At 41.6% G+C, this 12,230-nt stretch overlaps 1 protein-coding gene across 1 annotated transcript; it reads right to left on the bottom strand.

Moving 5' to 3' along the window:
- Positions 1–244: 244 nt before the first annotated feature.
- On the bottom strand, positions 245–11,315 carry LOC306850132 (ATP-dependent RNA helicase DDX24-like). The gene is made up of 9 exons (XM_079385586.1): positions 11,234–11,315; positions 9,640–10,372; positions 8,740–9,060; positions 7,652–7,805; positions 5,835–6,344; positions 3,662–3,737; positions 2,691–2,879; positions 1,225–1,354; positions 245–1,150 (listed from the first exon to the last, which is right to left on the bottom strand). The coding sequence occupies exons 2-9, from the start codon at positions 10,364–10,366 to the stop codon at positions 948–950; spliced, it is 2,310 nt and encodes a 769-aa protein (XP_079241712.1). The 5' UTR covers positions 10,367–10,372; positions 11,234–11,315; the 3' UTR covers positions 245–947.
- Positions 11,316–12,230: the final 915 nt, after the last annotated feature.

Consider the following 12,230-nt stretch of genomic DNA (forward strand, 5'->3'; position numbering starts at 1 on the left):
TTCAAAGGAATTCATGGTGGAGAAAGCAGACCTGGAGAGGAGAGCCATGAGACTGATGGACAGCAGCACTGCGACGGTCAAGAAGAAGAGCAGGAGCGGAGCGCTGACCGCTCTCCAGACGCATCCATAGATCTCCAGCAGTACACACAGCTCATTAAATCTGCTCACACTAATGCTTCTGATCACACACTCAACTCATCACAAGTGCTCTGGATGAATGAATGAATAAAAGACGCAGCGCATTAAAGAGTTCATCAAACACTCCTGTTCAAATGTTTTTATTCTTCAACATGAAAAATAACCGGTTTATCAGAAACTCTGTGAAATCATTTCAATAATGATGATTTAATAAAGGCAGTGTGATGTTTCAGTTGAATCTACAAGTTTACAAGTCAGCCTTCGACCATCCAGAGAAGAAAATCAAAGGACATGAGAGTAAATGCTTCAGGTGAAATGCCACAAGTAGAAAAATGGACAGATTAACGCAAAACAAGTCATTAAAATGGAGCGAAATAAAGGGGAATGAATTCGCAAATTTCCCTCAAGGAACTGATATTCAATTAAGTTCTAAAGTGAAAAACTTTATCAATGCAACAGTAAAGTTCTTTAGTTCATTATAAATAATCAGGTCTGTGTTTGCACTAAATCTTTAATGGCAATCCTTTACAGATGAACTATGTGTGCTGATAATAGAAACCACTATAGATAAGTCTCTGACATTATAGAAAACTGACATTACATCCATAGAGATATCATTAAATGTGCCATAAAGCAGTGTTTCCCAGCCCTGCCCCTGGAGATACACCAGCAGCACAAGCGTCTGTCAGAGTCTGAGGAGATCAGATCTGAGAAACACTGCCTGCTTTCTGCCACTGCTTTAAACATCCCACCCAAAGCAAAGCTGCATTATCATCACAATGCATTTAAACAGTACTGAAAGGCTGCGGTCAGCGCTGGAGTGTGTCGCGGCTCAGGCTGGCCAGTGCCGTGTCGGCCGGGGCGAGGGGCAGCTGCAGTTTCCCCATCTGTGTGGGGTATTTGGTCTTCATCTGCGCTGTGAACACCGGCTGGGAGATCAGCTGCTTCAGCTGCTTCTTCAGGCTCCTGATGAGCTTCTGCTTCTCCCGGTCCTCCTCCTCCTCACCTCCTCCTGCAACACAGAAGCAGAGCACATGAGCGGGATCCGGCTCGGAGCATGAGGAAGATGAGCGGAGCAGCTCGTACCCATCAGTAGGTCATCATCCACGTCGATCTCCAGCGCCTCGGACGCCTGCCGCACCCACGAGTTGTGCTGCTTCTCCCGGCTGTGGAAGTACTCCATCTTCTCGATCTTCCTGGCCAGAGTCACGCGCTCCTGCAGAGGACAAACACACGCACCGCTGGTCATCATCACAGCTCACGTCATCACGAAAGCTCTTGGACAATACGCTGAGGGGTCATGTGAAGCGGTCTTATCTGTGACCCTAGACCACAATACCAGTCTTAACTCGCTGGGGTATATCTGTAGCAATAGACAACAATACATTGTATGGATCAAAATTATCCATTTCTCTTTTATGACAAAAATCATTAGGATATTAAGATCATGCTCCATGAAGATATTTAGTAAATTTCCTACCGTAAATATATCAAAACTTCATTTTTGATTAGTAATATGCATTGCTAAGAACTTCATTTGAACAACTTTAAAGGAGATTTTCTCAATATTTAGATTTTTTTGCTCCCTCAGATTCCAGATTTTCAGATAGTTGTATCTCAGACAAATATTGTCCCATCATAACAAACCATACATCAATGGAAAGATCATTCAGTCAGCTTTCAGATTATGCATAAATCTCAATTTTGAAACATTGACACTTAAGACTGGTTTTGTGGTCCAGGGTCACACATATTTGAAGGAACGGCGTAAAGAGAACAAGGACCCATGATTTTTAGAAACACATGATGTGCACTGATAAATCAATCAGAATAAACACCGATATTTCATCATTTCAAAGTTGATTTCATGGTGACTTTAGGTGTGCAGAGTTGAACTCCAATAGATCCGTTTCACAACAATCTAGAGAAGTGTTTTATATTGGTATTCTTTAAGTTGACTGTAGATTAGCATCACTGTGCTTTTATCAGACATTAATTAGAAAAGAACTAGAACACACTCCTCTCTTCAGACTGCCGTAATCTATCGTTTACTCTTTTGGAAAGCTGATTTTTTTTTTCATTTGTTGTTGAGGCAAGTGTGAATGTAAATATGATATTTATTATAATGTGATTTCATAGATCTTAGTTTCTCTGCTAATGTGCAATGGCTGATGACAGACGTGTGTAAAAGCATCTTCATATCCTGGCTGGTGTTTTAACATCATGCTATTTTCATGACGAGGAACAAGTTAAAATAGTATTAAAGAGCAGTTTAAAAACCTCAATCAGGTTTCTAAAGTGTGTTTCAGATAAAAACACTGCGGTAAGATCTAATTCCCTAAGAGAACCTAACCAGCACAACTGAATAGAGTAAGGGACGAGGATCTTCATTTGAGCTCGTGTGAGATCCTGGAATATCCCATTCAGCTTTCTGTGTATTTATATGATAACTCTACAGTTTTATCCTGTCACTTTAAATGCTGGAGCTCTGGATTCTGATTGGCTCTCACTAATGCTCAGTGATGTGGCTATGGTTAGAGCTGCGCTGGTACCTTGATGGCGCTCATGCAGTGGCTCTCCACGGGGAACACAGGCAGGTCCTCGCTCTTCCCCAGGGTCCTGCAGATCCTCCTGAAGTTGATCAGGTCCTCGGGGCCGATGAGCAGCAGACTCAGACCCTCTCTGGCGGCGCGGGCGGTGCGTCCGCTGCGGTGGACATACGTCTCAGACGTGCGAGGAACCTGGAGCCCAGACAGAGACACATTCACATTTAGCAGACGCTTTTACCCACACACACTTACAGATGAGGACAATAGAAGCAATCAAAACCAACTAAAGAGCAATGCTACACAAGTGCTGTGACACGTCTCCGTTAGCCCAACACAGCACATACAGCAGGGGGTTTTCATATACATATATAACACATCTATATATATATATATATATATATATATATATATATATACACACACTCACATACACACACAATTATCTCTTTATTCTCTATTTAACGCCATGCCAGCATCAAAGCTCTTTTCATGGTGATCTCTGAATAAATTATACAAAGTATACAATTAACAAAAGGTTATAAAAGACATTTCAGATGTACACTAGACAAAAATTCTACAATACATTCAGCTAATACATAACTAAACCAGTTAGACACACCTCTGAATAAAACCGCTGTCTATTCACATTAAAAGCAGGACTATCCAATAAAATGTGTTTCATGTATACAAAGAAAACAAGTAGATAGAATAGAAAAAGAGTAGAGCACGCTAGTGTTAGAGTTTTTTTAAAGAAAACAAGTAGTTAGTAAATGAATAGAGTGAAAGTCTAAAAGGGGCAAGTTTATTTTTTTAAGAATAGAGTTAGAATAGAGAGTGCTAGAGTTCGAGGGGCAAGTATAGATGGAAGAGATGTGTTTAGCAGATTCTTGAAGATCGGGTCATTCCACCAGCAGGGAAGAGTTCATGAAAAACACCAAAGAGCAGGATGTGATCAGAGCGGAGCGGGGGTGTACCTGATAGTGAATGACGTGCTGGACGCCGGGGATGTCCAGGCCTCGAGCAGCGACGTCTGTGGTGAGCAGCACACAGCTGAGAGAGGACAGAAACACACAAACCTCATCAGATCCAGATCACCCATGATCCCATCTGCACACTAACTCCTGCCTCTACAAGGAATACCAGTTATACTTGACCAATATTATACGACAGACTTTATGTAAACAGTTCTGTTGTGCAGCGTCTTATTTGACAAAAAAGAAAAAAATGCAATGTTTTGTTGTAGATCATTAGATTTTCATTTGAGTACACTTTAATAGTTGATTAAATTGTTAAACGTTTTATTAATTCATTCCAGTAGACGACATTTTTTAATGATAAATTTGGTTTTAGTCATAAAACACAGAATCCAGAAAAATTAAATTTCCAAAATTGATCACAGATTTTATAGAACGATTCTCAATCCAGCAGCGGAGTCCTTATTCATCTTCAAGAATCTGCTAAAACACATCTCTTCCATCGTTACTTGCCCCTCTAGCACTCTCTATTCTAATCTCGTTTTCTTTATTTATTTTTAATAAAACACATTTGATCCTTTAAAACTTGCACTCTTTACAATGCTTGCTTTCGTTTGAAAAAAGAGACCCTCAAACACCGTAGTTCTGTAGTCTGTTTCTATTCCATCTACTTGTTTTCTTGTATTAAACCCCTGCTGCGTGTGCTGTGTTGGGCTAACGGAGACGTGTCACAGCACTTGTGTATCGTTGCTCTTTAGATGGTTCTGATTGCTTCTATTGCCTCATCTGTAAGTCACTTTGGATAAAAGCGTCTAAATATAAACACATTTCACGGGCGCTAAATGAAAGAGCATCTTACCCTGTGGCGTAGGCCTAACAGTCGACTACAAGATTTAGTCAGTTATTGGCAGAAACACTCAAGCGTGAATAGGCTACTTCCTCAGACATGAAACATGTAAATATCTACAGGAAGCTAGAAACATCTCCTTGATTACAAATACTCTCTGAAGGTGCAGTCATGCTGAGTCTGCATCATCTCTGCGGCTGACCATGACTCAGAAAACTACTTCAATAATTTAATTAACTTCACGGGGAAGTCGTGGCCTAATGGTTAGAGAGTTGGACTCGTAATCCAAAGGTTGTGGGTTCGAGTCTCGGGCCGGCAGGGATTGTAGGTGGGGGGAGTGAATGTCCAGCGCTCTCTCCACCCTCAATACCACGACTGAGGTGCCCTTGAGCAAGGCACCGAACCCCCAACTGCTCCCCGGGCGCTGCAGCATAAATGCTGCCCACTGCTCCGGGTGTGTGTTCACGGTGTGTGTGTGTGTGTGTGTGGATTTGTTCACTACTCACTGCTGTGTGTGTGCACTTGGATGGGTTAAACGCAGAGCACCAATTTCGAGTATGGGTCACCATACTTGACAATACGTCACGACTTTACTTTACTTTACTTTAAATATCTCCTGGCTATTTTCCAAACACACAGTCATTTCTCATGTCTCAAGTAATCACACGTTTAGTCAACTACTAGTCGACCAGATGAATCTTTCGTCAGGAGCAGCCCTACTGTGGGATTTATTGTGAATAAACAAGTTACATTTTACATTTCCCTCCCTATTAATAGTAAAAACAGTGGTGGCCAAAATGATTCAAACACTAGTATCTTCAGCAGCTAAAAGTGGTGTTAAGTCAGTTATTTCTATCTTTTCCTGTAGTGTGTCAGAAGGAAATATCTGTTTTTTGCCATTAATAGTAATAATCCAGTGAGATCTGATCTGATCATCATCAGTCTGTCTGCAATGACATGAAGAAACAGAACAAACTGAGACAGACTTTGCAGGAGGTTTCTTGAAGCGTCTCGGAGACTCAGTTCTTCTGGATTTAGTCTCAGTTTGTTCTGTTTCTTCATGTCACTCCAGACAGACTGATGATGATCAGATCAGATCTCTAAAATCACTGGATTATTACAGTTAATGGCAAAAACAGATATTTCCTTCTGACACACTACAGGAAAAGATAGAAATAACTGACTTTAACACCATTTTAGCTGCTGGAGATACTATTGTTCTGATCATTTTGGCCTCCACTGTAATGATCATGACTAATACTGATATGGAAAAACAGATCACGCTAGTGTTTTGGACTGATGATGGCTGTTTTTGAGTTCCCTCACCTGTCCTTCTCAGCGAAGCGCTCCAGGTTCTTCAGCCGCTGCTTCTGGTGCATGTTAGCGTGCAGCGGCAGAGGAGCACAGTCCAGGATCAGCAGCAGCGCGCTCAGACGCTTGATGCAGTCGATGCTGTTGGCGAACACCATGCTGCGGCCGGGATACTGCAGCAGGAAGTAGTACAGCAACAGGTCCTTCTCCTCCTTGGTGCAGCTGATGCGTGTCTCCGTCAGCGTCTCCACCGTGGCCTGCTTGCGAGTCAGGTCGATGACTTTGGGCTTGTCTTTGATGCCCACCTTCTCCATGAGGAGCTGCAGTCTGCTGTGCTCGCTGCTCTTGCGCTTCTTCTGCTGCAGACGCATCGGCAGGCCGTGCTCCAGCGTCAGCGTGGCCGAGAACACAAACGTCTGCCTGCTGGGGTTAAACTGGGAGGTGTTGAGCATCTCCAGCAGGTTCTGCAGCTCTGCGAAGTGGCCCTTCTCCACCATGCGGTCGGCCTCGTCGATCACCAGACACCTGAGGAGATGCACCAGATGCAGACAGCTGAGAACACGGCACAGATCAGGGGATGCGCCACACAGACTTTCTTTTAAAGATATTTGCTTTACATGCTCACTTGTAGTTACTTCAAGGTATTTTTAAAAATATTTTTTATTACCTTATGTCCAAAACTGTCATTTTTTTCACAAAAAAAAAAACAAAACATTTTTTAACATCTTGTTGCAACATTTTACAAAAATCAAGATTGAATATATTTGATCAAAATCCCATGTTATAAAAGATGAAGTGCTATTTAAGACAATACTGGCTGATTAGACCTAAAACGCTAAATATTTGCCCTCTCTCTCTTCACCGTTCCCACATCTGACCTCAAATACATTAAATATTTCCCTTTTTAGACAGTTTTTGAAGTAAAGATAAAGAAAATACTATACAAAACTTAAGATTACAAAATAATGTTATTTCAAACAGAAAACAAGATTATTTAGTTTACCCCATTGGAAGATTATTTAGCCTGTTTCAAGCAAAAACGCATTTAATTTTGACGTTTTTTTCTGAAAACAAGACAATAAGACAAGACGATAAGGATTTTCTAGACAAGTAAAAAATACTTGTCTAGAAAATCCTTATCGATTTAAGAATTGTTAGATATTTTGGCTGGAAACAAGACAAAAGCATTTTTTGCAGTGTACACTCATGAGAGTAAATAACGTTGATATCAACTTTGATGTCTATGGTAGCGAATAAAATACAGCAAATAATAAACCACTGTATTCCACTGAATCATTCATTCAAAACACTTTTTCATATTTCTCAGACACCTTCAACGTTTCTAACATTATATCACAGTTTATTCTCTATAGTTTAGAAATGGTAATAAAATATGAGAAGTCAGAGTTGAACTGCGTCAGAACAAATTCATCTTGATAAAGTCAGATCACTTTGTGGAAAGAGGTTGCATTAGCAATTAAAGAAAAACCTCTTCAGCAAAGCATGCTCTGCTCAAAGTGTCTGAATCATTTTTGATCCTAGATTTTACTGCTAGTCCACTGTATGAAGAATCTTTGGGTATAATATGTCACAGTCTGCTTTATTTAGCTCTCCTCACTTACAGAAATGAGCTATAGAGTCCTGCACACTAGTAAAAATATCAAAAAATATATCTGCTGTCTGAATCATTTTGGTTTGACTGTATATATATTGTGTGTGTTTAATAATGAATTGATAAACACTTAAATAGACAGCAGCAATAATATTTAGTCAAGCATGATTTAGTTTGGTTGGGAATGGTGGTGTTTATCTGGTGACGGAGCGGAGCGTACCGCAGCTGGCGCAGGTTCTGCAGGTGCGGCTGCTTCTCTCGGATCATCTCCCACAGACGACCCGGTGTAGCGATCACGATCTCCGGCCGGCGCATCAGAACCCGCTGCTGCTTCTGCGGAGCCATCCCTCCGACCACGACTGCCGTCCTGACCCCTGCTCAAACACATGACCATCAGCTCAGAACCAGACCACGCCTAATGCACATAACCTGCTTTCGGACACTTCTCACTGGCTGTGTTTACATGCACAAGCTGTGTTTCAGTCAGACTGAATTCATTTCGACTGATGAATCTGAATGTAGTGTTCACATGAACGCTAGATAAAGTGATCAGGTTCATGATTGTGTTTACGTCACATGCTTCATATCATGCGCACAAATATAGTTTCCCCCACTGTTTGCACATAATAACCACTCAACTACATGGTCTCTTTATTTGTTTTAAACAGCAGAATTAAGATCTATCCATTTCTGGATAAATATGACATATAAACCGTTGTGCGTGCTGCTCATATTTATGACGCAGTCGTCTGAGGAAGAGAATCTGAAACAAGGACTGGTGGGAGGTTGTCCTGCTCCACTTCACAGACGCCGAGTGAAAGGAGAGCTTTATAAGACAGGACGTTCATTTATACAGCTCTTTATTCGAACAGCTCGTTCTGCATACGTCATTATGCTATTTCTCCATACGCTAGTGCATCCTTTCAGCTTCGGGTTTCAATCCGATCGAGTGTTTACATGCGCTCCCGATCTTATTAGAAAAGGAATCAACCACCCCTTTCAACCGGATCGATTAAGGTGTTCACATGAAGGCTTTTCAGTCCGATTGAGCCGTCAATCTGATTACTGACGGATTATTTGGTTGCATGTAAATGTAGCCAATGATTGGGGTTTCTACTGTATTTAGTATTTACGTTAGCTGTTCAGGTAATATCAATGTTAAGACTCATTTGTGGTCAAAATTAGATTTCAAATTCAGCCAGAGCTATAGAAATGTCTTATTTAAGGGGATCAAGAGGAGACGTGAGTCAGGACGCTCTTATAAAAGAAGCATCATCATTATATTCGTGTTTATCAGTGCACACTGACCGGCGAAGCGGGCCACAGCGTCGATGTGGTGTTGGACCTGAACGGCCAGCTCTCTGGTGGGAGTGAGGATGAGGCCGAGCAGCGGCGGCTGCTGTGTGTTCCTCTGTGTTTGACCTGCTCCTTCCTTCTCCTTCTCCTCTTCTTCCTCAGCAGATGCAGCTCCGCTCTCCTCCTGCGGCTCCTCACCGTCTCGCAGATACAGGCTCTCCACACGCGTCTCTGTGTCATCGGCTCCGGTCGTCTGCTCGCTGGAGGATGCTTTCCTCCACTCCAGGATGCTGTGGATCATGGGAATCCCGAAACACAGCGTCTTCCCGCTGCCTGCAGACAACACACACACAAGCTGAGAATCACTGCCAGGGCTAAAAAAGGATATTAAGATAGACATCTTTAACACTTTTTGGTTTACAGGCATGCAAGCTTTGTGGGGAAATACAGGGAAAAAAGCAGTAATTATTTAAACTGTTCCCATTAATGCACAATGCATGCTGCATATAACGCAAGTCAACAGATTTGACTAATAGAGCTATCAATCTCTGTAGAAATAACAATGATGCTGTCATCTTTCTGAAGTCATTTCCACCCTCCTGTAATTTGGCTCTGAATCTCAGGTGAAAACTGTTATTTTGACACCTCAGTTTCTCAGTTTGTTCTGTTTCTTCATGTCATTCAGACAGACTCTAACATCTCACTGGATTATTACTATTAATGGCTGAATGAATGTTTCCTACTGACACACTCCAGCAGAAGACTTCAAACCAGTTTTAGCTGCTGATATACTAGTGTTCTGATCATTCTGGTTGTATTCATGCATTTAATAATCTAGTGTTTTCTGAAGTGAAGGCTCAGTAAACAGACAGCAGAGAGCGAGTGTGCTGGTGTCGGTCAGCGATCTCTCACCGGTCTCGGCCGCTCCCAGGATGTCCAGTCGGTCTCTGATGGCCGCCGGCAGCGTCAGGGCCTGGATCGGAGTCGGGGCTGAAAACCCCAGAGCGCTCAGGGCAGTTAACACCGGCGCAGGTACGAACAGGTCCTTCCAGGCCGACACGTCTGCGCTCGCACCCTCGGCTGACCGGCTCCAGTTCCTGCTCTTCTTCTGAGACGGAGGTGGCCCGCCGGGCTCGGACACAGCTTCTGCTGCATCTGCAAGCGCTTTCTTCTTCTTCTTCTTACGTGGCTTCTTCTTCTTCTTCTTGGACGGTGTGTGTTGTGTGTCTGGAGTCAGATCAGGACTCTCGTCCTCTGAATCCCGCTCGGCTTCCACCATCTCCTCCAGAACAGACATGTCCTGAGGTTCCTCGTCCGCATTGTGTCTCTTCTGCTTCTTTTTCTTCTTTCTTTCAGGTTTTTGTTCAATATCTTCCTCTACAGGCTGCAGCTGCTCTTCAGCAGCTTTTCTCTTCTTCTTGGCTTTGCTGGTGGTGTTTGCGGGACCCTGCGTGGTGTTGGTCTTCTCCGGCTCCACCAGCGAGTACTCGGTCAGCTCCTCGAAGCACACCAGACCGTCCAGACCATCATCAGAGAACAGACTGGGGTCCACATTCACCGCCTTCCACTGGCCCTGCACCACCACCCCTCTCTTGGAGGAGATCAAGCGAGGCTTCTTCACCTTCATCTTCACCTTCATCTTCTCCTGAAGAGACAGAAACAGATGCGTTCTCATTTCACATCTATGACACTGATTCTGTTGTTGTTTGACCCCGGGTGTATTTGCTATCCTGGACCACAAAACCAGTCATAAGGGTCAGTTTTTTCAAAATTGAGATTTATGCATCATCTGAAGCTGAATAAATAATCTCTCCATTGATGTATGGTTTGTTATGATAGCACAATATCTGGCTGAGATACAACTATTTGAAAATCTGGAATCTGAGGGAGCAAAAAAATCTAAATATTGAGAAAATCTCCTTTAAAGTTGTTCAAATGAAGTTCTTAGCAATGCATATTACTAATCAAAAATTAAGTTTTGATATATTTATGGTAGGACATTTACTAAATATCTTCATGGAACATGATCTTAATATCCTAATGATTTTTGTCATAAAAGAGAAATGTATAATTTTGATCCATACAATGTATTGTTGTCTATTGCTGCAGATATACCTGTGTTACTCATGACTGCTTTTGTGCTGCAGGGTCATATATATATATTGTAATGTGTTGATGTTTGTTTGTATTTATTAATAATTGATGTTGATCACTGAAGAAATGCCACAGAAACAAATTGCGAAAGGACAATAAACTTACTAACATGGTTCAGTGATGATAATACGATACATAATGCACAGCATAATTATTTACACCGGTTTCTATATCTCAGCATAAAGATCAAAGAACCGAATTCTGCGCAAAACCCAGGTTACATCAGTGTATTTACATCAATCAACAACATGCGCAAACTATTACATTAGACTAACCCCACTCTGATAACACGTGACTCATATCAACACGAGTATTTTACAATATTAATAGTGTAAATAAAGCTAAAGCTTACGTTACGTTAAACAGCAGCAGCCGCTCACACACACGCACAGCACGAGGAGGCGGCCATGATGGACATGACGTCAGAGAGAAACACCAATCACAGAGACTGTCCTGAGCACGTGGTAGTGACGGCCGCTTTCGAATCACTGCTTCGTGAAGCTTCGACACTTTAGTGAGTCATTTGTTCGGAGCGCGTCCAAGGTCACGTGATTTCAGTAAACGAGGCTTCATTACTGACCTCGGATCAGTTTCATCAGTTTTAGACATTTTTATGAGACGTTCGTTTAATTAAAAGGATGAGAAGTAGTTAGTTTCTTACTGGCCTCTATATACAAGCTGTCCATAAAACAAAGCAAGCCCTTCAAATTAATATCAAATATTTTAAAAACCACATGTATAACGTTACACTTCATATTTAATGGTATTTCATTATTATTTTTATTGCATTTTATGTATTATACTTTCAATAAAACATTTGCCATGGGGTTTTAAAAGCCGTTTTTATGCATGTTTTAGCCTGAGTTCTGACCAGCAGTCGTGCTTCGAATCACTGAATCATTTCCTAAGTATTTGATTCAATAGATTCGAAGCTTCGAAAAGGTCCGTTTCTCCCATCACTACCACGTGGAAGCACTCTGATGTTTTCCAGTCCTATTTTATGTACAATTATTTACTTGGAGAGAAAAAAGAAACAATTTAACTAAAAATAACAAACTAAAATAAATACAATAAATGGGATAAAGTGTAATGCTAGGGAGCGCACACTGTATCTTCAAGTTTATTAGTTTAAATCTAACCTAAATCCTTATAATGAAATCACATACGACTATAATAGCTCTAGCACTTACGAAAATTGACCATGGTTTTATTATAGTAAAGTTGTAATAACCATGTTTTTTGGCATATTGATTACCATTTAACCACAGTATCAGTTTTACTAACAATGGTTAGAGAAAAACCATGAGGCTACCTTGGTTTAACAATAGCAACCATGTTCTTTTTTATTT

Source organism: Barbus barbus (genome assembly GCF_936440315.1).
Source record: "Barbus barbus genome assembly, chromosome: 30".
Taxonomy (NCBI): Eukaryota; Metazoa; Chordata; class Actinopteri; order Cypriniformes; family Cyprinidae; genus Barbus; species Barbus barbus.